Source organism: Rhododendron vialii, chromosome 11a, assembly GCF_030253575.1.
Source record: "Rhododendron vialii isolate Sample 1 chromosome 11a, ASM3025357v1".
NCBI classification, from domain to species: domain Eukaryota; kingdom Viridiplantae; phylum Streptophyta; class Magnoliopsida; order Ericales; family Ericaceae; genus Rhododendron; species Rhododendron vialii.
The window spans coordinates 35,861,159-35,880,598 of NC_080567.1; the positions used below are offsets into that span (position 1 = coordinate 35,861,159).

A 19,440-nucleotide genomic window follows, 5' to 3' on the forward strand; every position below is an offset into this window, starting at 1 on the left:
TGGCTACTGCATCACATAGTCTGATGGGTTTGGGCTAGTTCAACTTAGCAACATAATCTACTTCTTTGACCCGGCCCATCATGTCCCTCCCAGCCCCTTTCACATTGGGCATCACTCTATTTCTCTCTTTTTTTTGTTCAACTATCAGGACGTCTGGGTCAATTTACGCGCACCTTAACTAATTTCTCCCCAATCAAGTCAAAAGCAGGTCACCCACTCAAAATTCATTTAGCTATTTTGTTTATAGCTCAATATCCAGTCTAACGGACTAACTAATACGGGAGAGAGATTAATTCCACCGTCCACTAGCGGGTGGGTGACCAAATCATATTAAGTGGGAAGAACAACATTAAAATTCATAATCTCCTGCCCAAAATACTTGCCTAAATGTAATCAGTTGAACAGGAGTTGGGAAGCTAAGATTCACAGCCGTAAGACTCAAACCCAGAAACGAAGCCCAGTTTTATCTCGGGTAAGAATCAAGAAGGCATTTTAATGCCCTAGAGTATAAAATCTTTCCAGTTAAGAGCACAGAGCAAAGCTGGCAGATTGGACAACTTATGTTGAAAGCCTGAAATCATTATATTGGTTAACTTGCACCTCTTTTCTTTGGTCTTTTCATTGCAGTTTTGTTGCGAAGAAAACTGAGGAAACCGGCAAGAAGATACTGTCCCAGATAACCACCACAGGCACTCAGTTGAACCTGCCCACATTATCAAAAAAAGTGGATATGATTTACAAACAGAATGCGTCGAGAATTAGGAAAGCAAGTAAGGGTTCTTTTGTTTTAAAAACACTCAATATGAAAAACTGTTCGTACAGCATGATCTTCATGTTAGCCGTAGATCCTTTCTAACGTGTTTCTAATTCTAACGAAGAGATGTGGAAACTTACGTGGATTATAAGTTCCATGTTGTGAGAGCCATCAAAACCATCCCAAAGAACCGCTGCAAACCAACTTGTCTGCTATCTGAACTAGTGGGGCTGAAGGGGGCTACAGCAGCCTCAGGTAGGCTACACGTTCCAAACGTAACATTTTCCTGGAAAATAATTTTTCAGCATAAAATAATTTACAGAACAAATATTAATCAGTTATCCAATCTATCTTTGGATGAGTTGGTTTATGTCTTAATACCTATGGAGTCGCCGAACAGAACTTCTCATTTCATGACATGCTAAGTTTGTCTTTGCTCGTAATATATGATTAGAGTAGTGTCTTACAAAAAGAGGAAAAAGGGTAAATTGTAGCTGTTGCATACCTTGCAGTTGGCAACACTATCACAGCCACAAACTAGATGCCCATTGGCGATATCAACAGCTTGAGGTGCTCCTCCTCCATCGCTTCTCTGCAACATTTAATTTGAGAGAGAGATTATTTCTACTCCCCACAGCAGGACTTTTTCAAAACCACAAAGTTTTAGCGTGTAAATAAACGATACCTTGTAGAAATCAACAGCAATAAAATTGGGCCACCGTTTACCAGATGCCTCGTAACAAGTGTTCATCATGCTTATTAAAGGAGCTGAATTATGCATGCAAGCTTGGGTAAAATCTGGATTGTCGGGAAAATAGTTCATTAGGACTAGAGACCTTGTTTTTGTGCTCATGGGAGATGACTCCGCACGGTTTGGACAAGAACCAGCTGTCAGTCCACCATTCCCATCTGCAATTCGAAATAAAGAAAAAATGTCTCTTCATGATTTTACTTGTTCTTTGAGTGTGCCTCAAATTTTCAAAAGGGGCACAAGCAAAACTCACATTGGTTCTCTACCAGGTATCTCCATTCATATGCAATCCCTTCAGAAGCCTCCTTGGCAGATTTCGAAGTGAAAACTACTAAACGCTGATTTTGCTGAACCATGTCATCAACTGTTGGCCAATTTTCGCCATTCTTTGGCATCCGAGAAACAGGAAACCAATATTTCCTTAGGCCAGCAGCATCAAACACCTTTGTCAGGCCTTTTGGAGATGAAACGTAGTCTTCAATCATTATGGTGATGATTTCAGACGGGTTTGCCTCCAGAAACACTTGAATCTCTTTCAAAACTTTACTCACAGGTTGCTGGTGAATTACATTTGCATATATTAGGTATATATATCACAAGTAGCAACTTCATCAAGTAGTCATGCGTCAAGAATACAACTTCCTAGGATCTGAATTAGTCATGAATCAAGCATACAGTTTCCAATCATCTGGAAGAGAGTACATGAAGTACTCGATTTTATGTTGTAGTCCTACAAATTAAAATGGTTCTACCAAACAGAGTCAACCTTCAAAGGTAAGCATCGGTATCAGACTTGACTTTGGATGCTCCATTGCCACTAACCCTTTTTTTATTTATTAAAACTAAAAAAAACCAAGCAACCAACCGGAAGGAGCGAACATCAAGATTTCATTTCATGTTTTAGGCATATATATTCACATGTTTCGGCAAAACAGGTTCAATCCTCCAAGGAAAGCTTTGGTATCAGACTTGACTTTGGCTGCTGTATAGAATTAACAAGTTTCCAAAAAAAAAAGCAACCAATTGGAAGGAGAGACCACGAAGTACTCCATTTTTTTCTTTTAGGCATGCTTAGATATACAAATATGTTCCCGCAAAACAAAGTCAATCTTCAAAGGAAAGTTTGGGTACCGGACTTGACTTTGGCTGCCTCCATTGCCATTAAAATTTGTTTAAAAGCAACCAAACATCTGGGATTGACGTTTGCCTTATCTTCTTTATCAGTGGAGCATAAACTAAAACAAAGATCAAACTATGCTTATGTCCCAATCAATTAGGCTTCACTACACAATTTTGGAATTTTCTAAAATCCTGTAATAGTGCCAACACAAAATCAAATGCTAAAAAGAATAAACAGAATGTTGTCAATTCCTTGCCATATCTGAATTTAGTTAAAACACTCACAAAAGCTGTGTAGTTGTAGCAGGTGCCGCCAAAGGAGTGGCATAACCATATGTCGTTGTTGAAGTCATACATATCTAGCATCAACCCTCTAACACCATTCTGCAAGATGAGGATTTCAAAACCATGAAATTCTTACACCATAAATAATGCATAAGTTCCACTTGAATAATGCAAGATTCGCTAATCAATGCAGAATGCTATTGTATAAGAACATACAATCAGGTCAAATTGCAACATTGTGATAACATACTAGCATGCCTACTGCCCAGCAAATAGTGACAAAATTTGCTCGTCCAAAATTAATTCTGTTAGTATTTACTAAATGGTGGCATGGCCGATGGCAAACTTCCATTGTCAGCAGGTATTCCATTACACCCTAACCCAAGTAGTTTCACTCTAAGCCTGACGGTTTCAGGTTGCAAATGCACCACTATGGGACTTGTAATTGTTCCCTAGGTTATTTTACTGTCCTTGTTGGTTGGGTTTTTAAATTAAGGTGATCCACTCCTTAGTTGCTGCGGGGGCCATCCGCAAGTCTTAGTTGATAGTAGTATTTTAGAAGTCAAGAGAAGTCTGCTTGTTTCAATGTATAGACGTTAAGAAATCCCCTTATTTAGAATACACAACAGGATCACGAGTATACTCCCTCCGTCCCAAAATATTTGGTATTTTTCGATATTCGCGTCGTTCTTTAAACTCTTATATCTCTCAATTTATGATATTTTTTATAATTTTGAAAACTTTGTATTATAGATCTAATCGAGAACTATCAAACAAGATCCATATTGCATATTGTTGGAGATTCATATTGAAAGATACAAACGATTAAAAACTGACACAAACATCGAAAAAGTCCAAATAATATGGGACGGAGGGAGTACATTATTACTCTACTAGTATGGTTTGTAGCTGATAGCTCAGTTGGCACTGAACGTAAAATGGAAGTGGGAACACGTCTTTTAAGTTCGTAATCTATATTTAGTATATATCAACCTTCATCCTGTAATTTCAACAACAGATTCTAATCTAAATTCATGACTTTATGCATGAATTGAGATGTTCTGTTGAATAAAAACCAATCTAACAAAAGGGAAAAAAAAAATTTGTTGACTATGGAGATTTTGGAAATGTTTTACTGATGTAGGAGTAGTAAACTTCATTTACTATTTCGTACAACTATTACTAAAGCCTTTATGATGCTATAAGAGGAGTCTTGACCAATAGCTTTTTCCAGTTTGCTCAACCGTTAAGCTTTTAAAACAGCAATTGCAATTGTCCTCTTGTTCTGTTTTCCTTCTTGTTGTGGTTTTTGTTACTTTGCGCTTTTCCCAACCCAGTCAAAAAGAAAATTAAAAAAACCCTAATAGTAGCCCTAATGGTTAGCCCGGTGACTTAATAGATTTGCTTTTCACACAATAAATCATGGTTCAATTTTTGAGGTCATGTCGCAAGATAGTAATTTTTTATGAATTTCTTGGTCCTCGCGTTAAGGTGTGAGTAAGTTAACCCGAATAATTTGACTTCCGAACCAAATTTAAAAAAACAGCAATAGTACTGCTTTTCCAAAAGTCAAAAAGAAACCTTTATTTATCGTGAAGGAAAAAACAACAAAAGGACAAAACATACAGTCGTCACCGCCAAACGACTGTCGAAGCCCTAACTTTACGGCTGAGAGAGAGAGAGAGAGACTTACATTGAGCTGATCGGTAATGCAGTCCTGCTGGTTCGTCGGAGCAAGAATCACAGACCCCGTATCCGACTTCTCCCCGAAACGAGCAAATGAATTGTGCGTCGTTAGCCACGAATACCTATTAAACGGTAGTCCTTTCACCTATTCGAAATTCAACCAAAATTTTCTCAAACACTTGCGTCTATTATCTGCACATACGCATATTGCACGTATCTAAGGTTTTTTAACAACGGTATCAAGACTTGTAACGGTAATAATTGTGGGGGAACAATATCCGGAGTATCCAACCATACGTAACGGAATTAGTTGAACGGTCGTGGATTTTCAAAAATCATACTCCGAAAAAATAATCATAAGTGCCAAATCACTTCAAGCTTGACGGCCGTGAACGATTCTTGTGAATCAAGAATGGATTACTGCATGGAAATGGGGCGATACACATACGACTTTTTATCACAAAAAAATCACGGCCGACATTTAAAACGCGAACGTATACATACCATTGAGGTTGGAATCGAAGGCCGGATGCGAGTGCAACGCGGGCGTATGTGTCCATTAGCAGGGCACGTTTCGCAATGTAGCCCCGAGTCGCAGTTACGGTCTAACGCGCATGTCTGTCCCTCCTGTTATCCAGTAGTAAATTAACTGATTCAAGACATGTACGCAGATATATATATATACATTTATACGAACACGTAAATTGATCTAGAAAGGATAAAGTGATGTTGATGAGAAGTACTAATTAAGAAGAAGATCACCTTGAGAGCTGAAGAGAAACCTGAGAGAATGACTTGGAATAGCCCAGCGGCAATGCAGAGATTAAGCAGGAATTTGATTGTCTGAAAATAGAATTAACGACCGACGATTTAGTGCGTGAAAGAAAGTAGGAAGTGATCAAGAAACGGTTTGGAGAAAAGGAAATGATGACGTGATGAGAGAGAATACTAATTACTTGCCTTCATTGCTGATCTTCGGTTGTCTTCGGAGAGAGAGAGAGAGAGAATTTAGGTTAGAATCGTTTCTCTTAGCTAGAATCTGAAGGAGTTGAGGGTTCGATTTTAGTAGCGTTTTCTTTCTGGAGGGAAAATGGAGACGGATGAGAGAGAGAGAGAGAGAGAGAGAGAGAAGAGATAGACAGTCGGTACAGAAAGCTGTTGTGTAAATCTAATTATCTGTAGGGGTTTTTCATTCGGTGGTAACGCTCTGTTAAATGATGAATGAATGGACGATAGCGGCCGGTGCTGGTTCGTTAAGCATTCGCGCACTTTTTTGTTGGGTTGGGCCAGTTTCTATGGTGTATACTAGCCCAATGCGGCCCATTAGGCCTGTTACTTTTTTTTGGTACATTAGGCCTAGGACTGCAAACGAGTCTAATCAAGCCAAGCTTTACAGTGCTCAAACTTATTTATTAAGTTTTTAACGAATTTGAGCTCGAGCTTGAGCTCAGTGAAAACTTAACAAGTCGAGCTTGAGCTGAGCGGGTCTTGGCTTGACTCGAGCTCGAGCTCGAGCTCGTTCACGAGCCTCAACGGACCAACAAAAAATGTATATATATCCTCGCATAGGCCTAATACAATCAAAAATATTTTGATTGTGAAGGTATATATCTTTCATTTTCCTATGAAACGGGGGTGTACTGGTGCGCGTGTGCTCTCGCCTCCCTTAGTTGACTGAAAAGTGAAAACGGAAAGAACAGTATGAAATAACAATAAAAATCCTAAACTTAAGTATATATACCCCGGCTCGCGAGTCGACTTAAGCCGAGCTTATCCTTGCTCGAGCTCAGCTCTTTTACAAAATGAATTGAAAAAATCAGCTCAAGCTTGTTCGTTTAACTTCCGAGCCGAGCTGCGAGCCGCTCGCAAGCAGCTCAGTTCGTTTGCAGCCCTAATTAGGCCCATCAGATATGTTCGAGCAACCACACCGGTTGCCAAATTTGACAAGATTTGTTGGTCATTTCTCAAAAAATGGAGTATTGCCAAAAATTTCTCAAATTTGGAAAATGCCATTTCTTTTGTCATAAACAACAAAATTTATGGCAAAGTTGTCATTTGTGATTGAGAGAGGGAAAAATAGCAAAACAGGTGCAACACCCTTGCCTAGAAAAAATGACACTATTCATTGCTCAGAAATGACAAAGAAAAAATAGCAAACATTGGTGTGGATGCTCCTACATATGCATATTCACCACCAATACATGGTGGAACCTTAGCATGGATCTCGACATAGATGTGGTAGTGTCTTTTACATATAGTGGTGAGGTGTGACGAGGCAATACCTCTTAATGGAGTAGCATACCTGTACTTTCATTTTGTTCACACACAAAAAACGTCATTGTTATATATTTATGAAAGAAAAATAAACAATTTAAGTTTATATTTATATGGTTTTCCATGTTCATAAACCCCGACGTGTTTTTTATTAATGTAATAAAAATGATTATATTGTGCTGAATTTCTCATAAAGGTTGCTAGAGTTCAATTGCATGAAGGCTAGTGATGCCCCTCTCTTAATTTTTTCAAAAAGTTTATTATTGCTTGTTATGTGAGGGTTGATCTTAAATGTATATCACCCAATATACAATTTCCTTCTCCAATTAGAACCTTGGATCCATTCATGCCACTCAGATCATATCCGAGAATACAGTGATGATTACTGGAGTATTACTTTCCCTCCCTCGCTTCTCAAATTTTTTTTTTTTTGCAGCGCGTTACAAACGTACCTAGCTAAAGGTCTTTTCTAAGTACCTTCACCTTTTTCCGGCATTTTGTTCAAAACGTGTAATTCTATCGAGGGAAAAAAGAGTAGTTTGGTGAATGTTGAGGGCTATAGCTTAAACAAGAATGCCTTGACAATGCATCCAACACAACCGAAACCTGCTTTCTTCTACTTTCAAAAGAAGCAATTTAACGCTTTCAAGCCTTGTTGCTTGAACGCTGGGATGAAGAGTCTTCTCGTCATAGTGATACTGCAACTTTAATATTTCCCAAAGACTCATTTGAAACCATGCCGTGACGCAATACCTCCTTCGATCGGCTCCATAGCTCTTTACATTTCTTCGTTCGTTCTATGGGAAATTGATTTTGTGTGTTTTGTTAAGTCATTGTTCAAGCTCTCTTAATGAAGTTGGGAAAAAAATAATATTCACACTCCTCCTTCGCTGCTTTTTTTTTTTTTCGTAACTTTATTATGAAGTAATGAGTTAGTTTTTTTTTTTATTCTCTAATGAGTTAGTTGACACACAAGGACTTTTTGGAAGCAATCCGAATTTGACACTTTGACCCCTTCACTTTTTTGTGGTTACAAATTTTATCCCAAGCTTTGAAAATTTATGTTTTGAATTCTAAAACTTGGAAAAAAAATTGACACTTTTGACAATTAAAATTGTTGGATTGAGATAAACTTTCACACCTTTTGGTACACCACAGGCTCACTGCGTTAAAATTCGTTTGTTCATTCAATTATTACTATTAGATCAAGTTAACTTTTTTTTATTTTTATATAGATACCATATCTCTATGTGGGCAGCAAAATTAGGTACTCAGGCTTAGTTGAGATTAAAATAAAAGTTGTAAAATAGCCAAAAGAAGTGGAAATTCGAAGTACTTTGGGGCAGGTCCAACAATGCTTTGGGCTAAATATTTCTATGAAAAAAAAACATACACTTGTTTCTTAACTTCGTTAAAACCAACAAACCAAAAGAATATCAAACTATAAACAGACGGATCAAAAAAAAAACTATAAACAGATGTAAAGTTGCAGCACTGTCATATTCTCTTGGGTTTGTCCACACACACAAACAAATTCACAAGGTTCCAAAATAGTTCCAAAATAATTCGTGAGACAAGCCCATCTCAGGTTCCTCTTTTGGCCGTTGCGCCTCCTCCTTTCTTTTTATTATTATTCCCTTTTGGGGTTCGACTGTAGGATATCCCACAGTCAGAACGTTTGGACCAGTTTATTCGCACTTCATTTAATTTTCTTTCTTTTTTTTTTTATTCCTTTTTGGGGTTCGACAGTGGGACATTCCACGGTTAGGGTATTCGGATCAACTTGCTCTCTTTTCAACTAATTTCCTCCCGGATATGGTTAAAGACTGGGCATAGTGGCGGAGCCAGAATTTTCAATAAGTGGGGTCGAAAATTTGAACTGATTCATTTTTTGTTTTTGCTAATTGAAAGAAGTTAATCAAAAAGTAAATATATATATCAATAACAAAATGTAACTTAGATCCACAATTGACCTCGATGACTTTTCATACTTTGGAAATGATGGTTGATAGCCTCATTTGTAATGATTTCAAAAATACCTTTCCCTATATACACAACCAAAGTATCAAGAAGAGAAATACCTGTAAACGATCAAGAAGAGAAATATTTGTAGACGATGAAGAATCTCTAGAAAGGCAGAAGCGAAGGAAACCTAGTTTTTCTCTTAAGAACAAATGAAACCGATGTTTGGGGATTTTGTGGATGGTGATTCTATTTTGATCCCTCTTTTCCTCAAGTACAAAACCCTTATGTGGGGGGTTGAAGCAAAAATAAATTTTAAAGTGGGGTTAAATGAGTAAAAATGGGATAAAAATTATCTAAGAAAATTTGGGAGGCAGTGGAGTCAGTTGCCTCCTCTTGTCTCTCACTGCCTCCGCGTCTGGTCATCAAGTCCGGAACTAAAGAATTAACAAGAAATTAATGCATTGCGGCCGAACTCCAAGAATCAATTCTGATCAATTATGTTAAAAACAAACCCACTAGTCAAACCGAGCTAATAACACTATTTCTATTCGGCCTCCTTCCAGCCACTACACAGCCAGTCCCTTTGAGGCTGTTCTGGGGGGTCCCTTCACGAGGCATCAGCAGAGAATTGGACTTACAAGTTTTTTTTTTTTGATCCGCAATTGGACTTACAAGTTGAAGGGTTACTTTGGCATACTTTATTCACCGAACCTGATCTGGTTTCTATGACCACTTTTTTTAGGTCAAAATGGGTCACAGAAGAGAAGTTTTACTTTACCCAAGCTTCTTGTATTTTTGGCCTAGGTGAGTGGAGAGAGATAGAGAGAGAAATATTGGAAGTAAGGGAAATCTAGGGGGAATTTTTTGAAAAATGTTTTTTGAATTGTAAAGAGAACAAGGCACTATGTATGTGAAATTACCCTCTTACCCTTCTCCAAAACTTTTCGTATTTTGAGAATTTGCTTAATTTCATATATGACCTGTTTTTCAAGGCCCTACTTATTCATATGGATGCTTAATGTTCGTTGAGTACTCATATGACTCTTGAAATAACTTTCCGATAACACTTGTTTGCGCGAAACTCTCGACTCATAGCCAAAACGAGGCCTTTGATGAAAAAAAATGATAAGGGGCTTTTTTAAAACGATATAATTGCAGTAGCAAATAGAGCACACCGTAAAAGAAAAAATATCATTTACTTCATAAAATAATGAGATTATTCGATTATTGTACATGCAAAAGATAAGAGTAGTGATTTTTCCTTTTTCTTCTCCCATGTGTGTAAGCACAATGCAAGGTGTAGTCATGTAGTATATCTTGTATTGTTGTATTTATTTTTGTTATTTTTCCTTCGTTAGTGGAAGAGATAGTTTTCTCTTGTGATATTTTGCATAACAAGAAGTCCTATAAAAAGAATAGATAAAAAACAAAGTCATGTGAAAAGGAGCCGTGCTATTTAGTACCAAAACAAAGCTGTACAGCGTTATGTGGGGCTCGCTTCTGGGTCCCACACAAATAACTCAATCCGTTCATTTATTTTAAAATAATTTTTCGAGTGGCTTTGCAAAAAATCATCTCTATTGCATATGCGTAAGTGGTTGATTCAACTTTCCAAGTTTCACTAAGAATTCAGTTTCTAAATTTTTTTCAAATAAAACTTGGAAAGCTTGATCGGCCATTAACACATATTCAATTAAGAGCTAATTTTTCATAAAACTACTCGAAATGTTATTTTAAAATTAATAAATGGGTCTAATTATTTGTGTGGATCCAAAAATGGACCCCATATGCCGCTGTACATTTTTGTACAACTTTGTTTCGGTACCTCTATCATTTTCCTATAAAAATATGATGCGTCAACAAACCAATAGTATGAGTGAAATTGCATCTATTTTTTCCTTCAATAATTTTAAAATCATATTCAAACACGTACTAATTACACATTCACTTACATAAAAGGTGGGTGCCGCACATACACCTCTCATGTCAGTATGGGTATGAGTGTGGTGCTAACAAAGTTATTTTTTCTTACAACGAATCTGAGTCATAACCTAACGCAGTCCCTAAATGCCAAAAAATTATCTAGCGCCACAAGTGACCAGACCCCTTTCACCACACCATCGCGTATGACCAAGGGTAAGCGCGGGAGCCCAAGCTTGTTCGGTTTGACTTTTGAGAAAAGTTTTTAAAAATAATGAGTGCAGATAGATAGATAGAGAAAATTCATTAGGAACGGTGCGCAAAGAAATACTAAAATTTAAGTCCAAGAATTAGTATAGTTGATTGATGAGTTTGCTTTTTACAAAATTGGTCAATGTTTGACTATTGAGATTAGACGGTAAAAAAAGTAATTTTTTGTGAATGACTTTTCTGTCGTGAATAGTCTGTCTCTCACTAGATGAAAAAAATTAAGGTGCACGTAAACTATAGCTTGTCTCTCACTAGATCAAAAAAAATTAAGGTGCTAACACCTTGATCATCGATGAAAAAATGCAAGTTATTGTACTTTATTCACATAAAGACTCTCTCAAAAGCCGCACTGACTTCGCTAAGTTCACACCTTTTCATTCCGTTCCTAGAGTAGTTCCCAGAAGAAGATTCTCTCTCTCTCGTTGTCTCTCTGGGGCACTTTCCTTCTTCGTCGCGACCATGGTTGTCTACAGAACGGCCGCCTTGCTGGGTTTACTGTTTTTTCTTGAAATGCATTTTTCACTGATAGTGTCAGCTACAGGTGAGGCCTTCTTTCTCCATAATTCCTCGCATTGCTCATTTCTTGCTGGCTTCACTTTACCCTTTGTTCTAATTGCACATTTTAATCTCATTTTCACCGTTCCCTCTATCTAATGTGCCTTTCTGGACTCATTTTTGGGCTAGATTTGCTCATTATGTTTGTGGGTTTGGCTGTGAACTTGAAGCTATTCGAAAGGTCAATCTGTTATGCATTTTTTTTGCTTCTTATTTTTTCAATTTAAGGTTTGGGGCTTCCAATTGGCGGGGTCGGTGAATCCTGACACACGACATTACTTGACCAAATGTTAGTTTGGGAGCCATAGTCGCTTTTATCTCAGAGAAAATTTGAGGTCTCTTGTTAGTTGTTTCATTTATTTTCTTCGGTCTTCATTTTGAAATCACCCAAGTACTGATGGCTCTGCATCTTTTATGTGTGTTTCTTGTTTGTCTATAAATGTTCCCTAAATGTTTTGGTGGATGGGTATGAACATATTGTCGCAGTACGCTTCTCTCCTTTATGCACTTGTGTTAGCAATGCCCCAGGATTTGTTTCATGCATCGAATTTGGTAACAGCTTTCTCATATAGCACTGCAATTTTAGGCACTAAATGAAGGAACTTGAGGAATATGGATACCGTTACTTAAGGATTGACATTTTGAGACGACAAAACCCTTTTAAATATTTTTTCTCACCTGATTTTGAGCAATTTATGTCTATATCATTAATTTATCCTTATAATCGGTTCTATTTGTGCTCTAAAAGAAATTTATTGTATGGTTGTTGGTAAGCTTTATATGTGTTCCATTTGTTGGTTACGGTGCTTATGACCTGCTTTTTCTTAAACATAACATACTGTCGAGCTTGTTAGAGGCTAGGGCTGCTATAACTTGCATCAGAAAATAGTTTCCATAACAGAGAAGCCAAAATTGTTGGCATAGTGGAGAGGCCCATGAAACACATGTTTAGTGACTGATGGGAAAAACTATAGTTTTGTCTTCATCCTCAACTTCGAGTCCATTATGATCATGAAAAGAAAGGTCTTCATTCTTCCGAAGGATGCACAACTGCTTTTATACTTATGACGATGATCATTTGATGCAGGATTTGTAGTTGTTATGACGAATTCAGGCACAAAGCGTCTTCATCATTGTTATAAACAACTTTTGTCTCGGAGTGAGATGAAATTTTACTTGGTTGGGAGATGACCATTTACAATGTTTTAAACTTCACCTAGAGCTTAGTGATACACTGATATTTTTTGGCAGTATAAAGGTGCACTTCTTATTGGTACATTTTGAACACAAATGTAGAAGCTTCTGACAATATCAATAGCTTCTGACCATGTCAATGCTAATAGACGAGAGATCTGTAATTCGTATCTGTAATGCTTGCTTTTCCTCCTTACATTTACTATTCTTCTTACTAATTTGGCTCAGCACTGTACGCAGAGATATTTGTATCTAGTTCTTCGTGGTACTTTTATTTTAATTAGAATAATATTGACGCTGAATACTAAACTGGTGGTCCAGACAAACATTTCGAGTAAGGCTGTAACTGAATTGATATGCTTCTTGACAGTTAACTGCACCCATCGATATGCTTCTTGATGCTTTTCCTTTGAAAACTGACATATGAGTTATGTTATGGAGATCCATATGCATATACACCAATCATACTGACTGTAGATTGGGGATTATAGTTGACATGGATATAAGTACTCAGCCATCTTTGATATGAATATCCTGGAGTTTTACATGGCAAAATGCAATAAATATGTGATTGTTATTGAAACAAAAATAAACTAAAAAATTTCTTGGTCACAGCCTTTTTTGTTCTTTACCGGGCGTCTTTTGCAATATTCTCATTTGGCAGGTTCAGAAAATTTTGTTCTTTTCTAAATTGCAGATTGCCCCTTAGATTTGAGTGGGTCGAACTTTACACTGGCTGCCTCCATCTGCTCCAATGATGAAGACAGAGGAACGTGTTGCCGGTACCTCAATGCCCTTATTGCAGTTTCTATTGCTCAATATGCAAATCTCACTGGTGACCTTGGGGTCTCTTCAGATCTATCTCAGATTTGCCTTGATTCTATATCAGAAACCTTGGAACTTTATGGAGTAACAACAAATGCTACAGCGTTCTGTGGATTTGGAACCAAAATACCTGTTAACTATGAGTGTCAGGGTAGAACAACTGTTACACAGATGCTGGAGTCTCCGAAATTTGCGAATGTCACTGCAAATTGCGAACTGCCCCTGTCGGCAGATACCGATTGCAGAACATGTCTAAATGCTGGCATTCTGTATCTTCGCAATCTAATAGGGGCAGTAGATAACATGACATTGAGTACTTGTAGGGATGCAACTTTTGTTGCCCTTGCAAGCCAAGTTGATAATGGGTCAGCTGTTGACATTGCAAGCTGCTTCTTTGGGGTTCAAGGGCTAATGACTCCCTCAGGTACTACTAGATGTTTGAAAATAGTTGGATTAAACAGGTTCATGTCCTGTGCTAAAATCTCTTATTGTATAGGATTTTCTTTCATGTATGCTTGTTTTACGCCATTTCTCTAGATGTTCATTTTCCTTGAGGAAAGATATGTGCAACTTTTTGCTTAATTTATGTTTTGAACATGGGAAATAGACCATTCAAAGATTACATAACTATGTTGTTTTAGATTCCAATCCTTGACATTTCGGTTCAGAATAAGTAATTTCAGAATCTGCTGGCCTCTACCTGAGTTGTTAAAAGTTGGCATTATGATTCATATACTTGTGGTCTCTTTTTGATAGGTAAGCTAAGGAGACCTGAACTTAAGTCTGTTTGTTTGCAGAATGCAACCTTAGCCATGGGGGCATTCCCTTGGGGAAACGTATATTCTTGGTTATTTTATGAAGTTTTGGGGTACTATTGATGAGATCTGACCTAGGTCCCTAAATTCTCCCCACCTTTTCTTAGAATCTCCTTATAGGTCATTAGCAAGGTTACATGGACTTGGCTATGGGTGTCAAGCAAAGTTTAAGTGTTCGATTCAGCTAGTTGTGTGTCCAAGGTCAGACGACACATCCAAAAGTCCTACTTTCTAGATACGTATATGATTAATATCAGGTACAATGGTGTTTACAAACTAACGTCTTACCTTTTTTTATGCATGGTGTAGATGTCTTATGCCTAGTTTCATGCCAAATGATTCTACTTAAACATATTTGTTGGGTGCATGTCCAACTGGACATGTTGGATGCCTATCCAATACCGTAGCCTCTGTCAAGTGTCTAACATGGGTACTTCACTGACATAGAAGAGTTCATGTAACATTGGTTGCTAGAGTTTTGGGCCTTTTTGGCTTATGATGTAATGAGAATTGGTCAAATCCAATCCATATTTCATTTCTAGACATGGTAACTATCTATCGGACCAATCCAAGATGCCAATTTGGTCATGCCAAGGAACAAAGACCTTCTGAAAGGTCAGTCCATTCAGCTTGCTCCTCTTTTTCCATCCCCACTTGTAATGTGTGGAATTGCAGCCATATGAATTCAAACAAGTACATAATTTTCAGCAGCTATGTGGACCTAAATATAGATGATGGAGCATGTCTAATTTACTTTATTCTCCAATGTTTAATCTTATCCCAGATATTCATGCATGAAATGTTCACATGACATACAAAAACAATAGTCATCTTAGATTTCTTTTGATAATGTAGGTTTTATTCCATTTTCCACGTGTCAAGCTTTAATGTTAGTTATATCTGAACTTTCCTTTTTGTGTTTGCTTTAGATCAAACCCCATCTTTGAGTTCACCACAGGCATCTCCAAGTCCATTGGTTGCCTCTAGCCCTAGCCAGGTCTCTTTGACTGTGCCTCTTAAACAAAAGCACCACGTCTACCATCTCACATTAATTCCAGGTCTGGGCATAGCAGTTACAGCGGTTGCTGTTATGATGCTGGTAGTTTTGATATTCCTGATTCAGAGGAAGAGTAGAGAGCTAGAGAATTCCGATGCCATTGATAAGGCTTCTTCAAAAGCATTTGGTCAGCTTCCCAGAAGATTCCAAGGAGGTAGAATTCTCGTTACTTGTCACATGGTCTCGATTTATAGACATGGGTGTTTAGGTAACAGTTATAAACGGATATGGTGGTGGGGGTTGGGTGGATGTTGGTGGTGGTGTGGTACTGTTGATCACAATAACATTTTCACCTTTTAGACAGTGGAAAACATTTCCTTACAAATCAAGTCATTCCCTGTTGAGCATGCAAAATATTCTGTTGACTTCTGGTTTCCATAAACCAAATACCAGAAGTTAAAATGTTTTGCGGAATATGTTTTCTGCTGAAACAAACAGTTAAGAGTGTCCTCTTTTTTTCGTCCCTCGCCTCGCCTCTCATTCATATTCTTGTTTTTTCCCCCCTTCCTTTACGCAGGTCCGACATCAATGTTTCGGAAATTCACTCATAAGGAGATGAAGAAGGCAACCGATAACTTCAACACTGTAATTGGACAAGGGGGATTTGGAACTGTTTTCAAAGCTCAGTTCAGTGATGGTTCAGTGGTAGCTGTGAAGCGGATGGACAAAGTTTCTGAGCAAGCTGAGGATGAGTTCTGCAGAGAAATAGAGCTTCTTGCTAGGCTGCATCATCGTCATCTTGTAGCTCTCAGAGGCTTTTGCGTTGCAAGACGTGAGAGGTAGTGTATGCACTTTTGCATATTTTATATTGCCATATGTGCGTGTAGTTAACTTATCACTGTAAGACATGATAGATATTTTATTTTCTTCATGGCAGGTTTCTTGTATATGAGTTTATGGCAAACGGTAGCTTAAAGGACCATCTTCACAGTATGTCTTCCAGTTTCTTCTGTTGCCCTTTTTTGTTGATGCTTAATCATTTAACAGAGGAATAATAAGGGTTCATGGCCAATGAGGGACAGGGGTTGGAACTCATCGTATGCAGATGGAATACTACCTTTTTTTATTTTCATGGATTTCAAAAACCCCTGGGCCTCTATTCATGTATTTATTTGCTAAGCATGACATAAATGTGTTTTTTTTTTTTGTGACATGGGACATAAATGTGTTCAGACACAACAGAAACTAAATGCTATGAATGGCTTGTTGATATTTTTGAAATGCAATGCTTCTTATGTTCAGATCCAGGCAGAAATCCTCTGAGTTGGCAGAATAGAATTCAAATTGCCATTGATGTGGCAAATGCTCTGGTAATGCACAGAATAATGCTCACCTATGCCATTATGCTTTAGTTGCAAACGTGCTAGATTCATTGATGATTTAATCATCGTATTGTGACATTCTCCGATCTTGTTTGATACTTGGCATGCAGGAGTACCTCCATTTCTATTGTGATCCTCCATTGTGCCATAGAGACATCAAGTCCAGCAATATTTTGCTGGATGAGAATTTTGTTGCAAAGGTAAAGTACAATGTTAGATACCCTTGTGGAATTTTGTTTTCCCAATTCTGAACTCATTTTCAGTGGTTGTGGTATACAAAATTTCATTATGATGGTCTTCCAACTCTCTGTTTTAACTAAATAACATCACCAATCCAGTTCTTTTTCTTCTTACTGCTGCTGCTATTTTGAATCTTTGATTTGTATCATTTTGTGGTCTTGGAATGGTCTATGTGATGTAATGCACATGCACATGGTTCTTTGGATTCTGACCTTCAATTTGTTGTAAAGGTTGCTGATTTTGGCCTTGCACATGCTTCAAAAGATGGCTCAATTTGCTTTGAACCAGTCAACACTGACATCAGAGGCACTCCAGGTAAGGAAAACATGTTAAACTTTCTAACAAATGGGCTCTTTTTCAAGAAAGTCTGAAAAGAATGTTCTGAAAAATGTGAATGTAACAAGTTTCTGGAAAAAAAAAACTCCAAAACTGATTCAGAAAATTCTAACAAAAGTTTTTTTTTTTTTTTATCCAAAAAACCCTATGTACTTGTTCTGACAGACTATGAATCAGCAATGAGATGTCATGGCAACTTTCAGGTTACATGGATCCAGAGTATGTGGTCACCCAAGAACTCACCGAAAAAAGTGACGTGTACAGTTATGGTGTGGTACTGTTAGAGTTGCTTACGGCAAGAAGAGCAATACAGGACAGCAAGAATTTGGTGGAGTGGTCCCAAGTCTTCATGAATTCAGATTCAAGGCTTCCCGAGCTTGTGGACCCGACTATTGCTGATTCTTTCGACTTCGATCAACTTCAAACATTTGTGACAATCATAAGATGGTGCATCCAGAGGGAAGGAAGGGCAAGACCCTCTATTAAACAAGTCCTACGGCTTCTGTACGAGTGTTCAGACCCAATGCATAGTGGGTTTGTTGAAGCTGTGGAAGAAGGAGAGTATGAAGGAACTGAGGCAAAAGGAAGAACAACTAGAGGGAAAATGCGCGGGGGTGAGTTGATTTTTCACAGCGGAGATGGTAGGTTTCTTGCTTCTTCTTCGAGTACATCTAAGTCGTATTGTAGTAGGCACTTTCTTCTTGAAAATGGTTCTCCTCAATCTCCTTCTGCTATACCCTCCATTTGATTGGAATCATTCAGGGCAACCCTCAGAGAAATCCACGCTCCGATTCGTAAAGCACAGGATCACAGTCCCTTGGTTAATTCAGGTATTGGGTATGCATGGCTTTCCATCTCATTAAATTTTGAAGCTTTACTTCTATCGAGCAGTTTAACGAATTTGGGAGGATTAGACATTTTACGCGGAAAAAAGAAATTGTGCTACAATTTTGGTGGAGGTAAAATACGTAATTCCATTCAGAGGATATAGAGATGTATCAAGATTGTACCGTTTCAGTATACCGAAAATGTATCAACATTGTACCTTTTCAGTATACCGAAGAATCTTTAACGTTGGAATGATAGCTAGTGTGTAAAACTTTAGTGCTTCGATTATGGTTGTGATAACATGCATGTATAGGGAGAGAGAGCGTGTGACCATCATACAAGGTGTCCTCTTGGCAGACTTGCTCTTATGTGTGTCTAGGTCAAATACAAACTCACAAGCAAGTTCAAATCAGCAGCATAAGAGGACTTCTCACTACAACTAAGGTGCGTAACGACAAGAAGGGGACTTCTCACTGCTTGCGTTCCATTAACCTGTCTGGCTTAAATATCTATTGTTCACAAGGTATTATGTAATCACTTCGTGCGCTCTAGGTATTATGTAATCACTTCGTGCGCTCTAGGTATTTTGTATTATGTAATCACTTCGTGCGCTCTAGGTATTTTGTAATCACTTCGTGCGCTCTAGGTATTTTGTAATCACTTCGTGCGCTGGAATCTCCTACGTCAGCCTCCATTGCTATCTGGAACTCGGCTCTGCTATATTTTCTGGCAAACCTAAATGTTGGCGGGTGCACGACTACTTTCCCTCCCGGTATTATGTAATCATTTAATCACTTCCTGGCTATAACCCTAATCTGTTTGCTTGTGTAGTTCATTCCAAGCGCGTACTTGATGAAGTCCTGAACCTCTATGCCAGGAGAAAAAGGCAGTGTTGCAAAAAGCATATGTCACTTACAAATATTCCAAAAAAGTTTAAAAAGTGACATTTCGAAATATGTTCTAGTTCTGCAAGAGGAACCAGAGCTGCAATATTCTCCTAGCCCCTAGCAGCAAGCAGAAATTTTGTCACCTTTTTTTCTGGGCAATTTGATCCATAAGAACCAAACAACCAAAAGAGAAATTATGCGAGAAATCCTCCAAATCCTTGCATACCTCTCTAGTCTCTATTCTTAAGTGAAAAAAGACATCTTCCTCCTGCCCAATATGGCAATATGATTCACGATCAGCAGCTTGTAACTCTACAGAAAATCACATTTTTAGTAGAGAGTTAGCTGCAAAAACCA

At 38.0% G+C, this 19,440-nt stretch overlaps 2 protein-coding genes across 4 annotated transcripts; one reads left to right on the forward strand and one right to left on the reverse strand.

Annotated features, from left to right (window-relative positions):
- Nucleotides 1-289: 289 nt before the first annotated feature.
- Nucleotides 290-5,779, reverse strand: LOC131307689 (PI-PLC X domain-containing protein At5g67130-like). 2 transcript variants are annotated; one of them, XM_058334331.1, is made up of 10 exons: nt 5,556-5,779; nt 5,358-5,438; nt 5,100-5,222; nt 4,603-4,740; nt 2,910-3,008; nt 1,759-2,062; nt 1,440-1,663; nt 1,260-1,346; nt 895-1,040; nt 290-703 (listed from the first exon to the last, which is right to left on the reverse strand). In XM_058334331.1, exons 1-9 carry the CDS (start codon nt 5,559-5,561, stop codon nt 900-902), a joined length of 1,203 nt encoding a protein of 400 aa, XP_058190314.1. In that variant the 5' UTR covers nt 5,562-5,779; the 3' UTR covers nt 290-703; nt 895-899. The 2 variants fall into 2 exon arrangements, with proteins under 2 accessions (XP_058190314.1, XP_058190315.1); XM_058334332.1 differs by lacking the exon at nt 4,603-4,740 and having other exon boundaries at nt 5,556-5,742.
- Nucleotides 5,780-11,358: 5,579 nt separating this feature from the next.
- On the forward strand, nt 11,359-19,304 carry LOC131308399 (probable receptor-like protein kinase At1g49730). Of its 2 annotated transcripts, XR_009194425.1 has the most exons (11): nt 11,381-11,565; nt 13,471-14,022; nt 15,343-15,624; nt 15,988-16,249; nt 16,348-16,400; nt 16,713-16,780; nt 16,903-16,992; nt 17,263-17,347; nt 17,572-18,198; nt 18,510-18,640; nt 18,814-19,304. XR_009194425.1 is itself a non-coding variant. In XM_058335325.1 (9 exons), the coding sequence occupies exons 1-9, from the start codon at nt 11,484-11,486 to the stop codon at nt 18,114-18,116; spliced, it is 2,019 nt and encodes a 672-aa protein (XP_058191308.1). In that variant the 5' UTR covers nt 11,359-11,483; the 3' UTR covers nt 18,117-18,467. The 2 variants fall into 2 exon arrangements, 1 of the variants encoding a protein (XP_058191308.1); XM_058335325.1 differs by lacking the exons at nt 18,510-18,640; nt 18,814-19,304 and having other exon boundaries at nt 11,359-11,565; nt 17,572-18,467.
- Nucleotides 19,305-19,440: the final 136 nt, after the last annotated feature.

Excerpts from the sequence above, each read along its gene's own strand:
- LOC131308399 (XM_058335325.1), top strand. The coding sequence starts at position 11,484 with ATGGTTGTCTACAGAACGGCCGCCTTGCTGGGTTTACTGTTTTTTCTT. Across the intron at positions 15,625-15,987 it reads TCCCAGAAGATTCCAAGGAG|GTCCGACATCAATGTTTCGG; the intron begins GTAGAATTCTCG and ends TCCTTTACGCAG. Across the intron at positions 16,401-16,712 it reads CTTAAAGGACCATCTTCACA|ATCCAGGCAGAAATCCTCTG; the intron begins GTATGTCTTCCA and ends TCTTATGTTCAG.
- LOC131307689 (XM_058334331.1), bottom strand. Across the intron at positions 3,009-4,602 it reads GCATTACCGATCAGCTCAAT|AATGGTGTTAGAGGGTTGAT; the intron begins GTAAGTCTCTCT and ends CTCATCTTGCAG. Across the intron at positions 2,063-2,909 it reads GCTACAACTACACAGCTTTT|CAACCTGTGAGTAAAGTTTT; the intron begins GTGAGTGTTTTA and ends GTAATTCACCAG.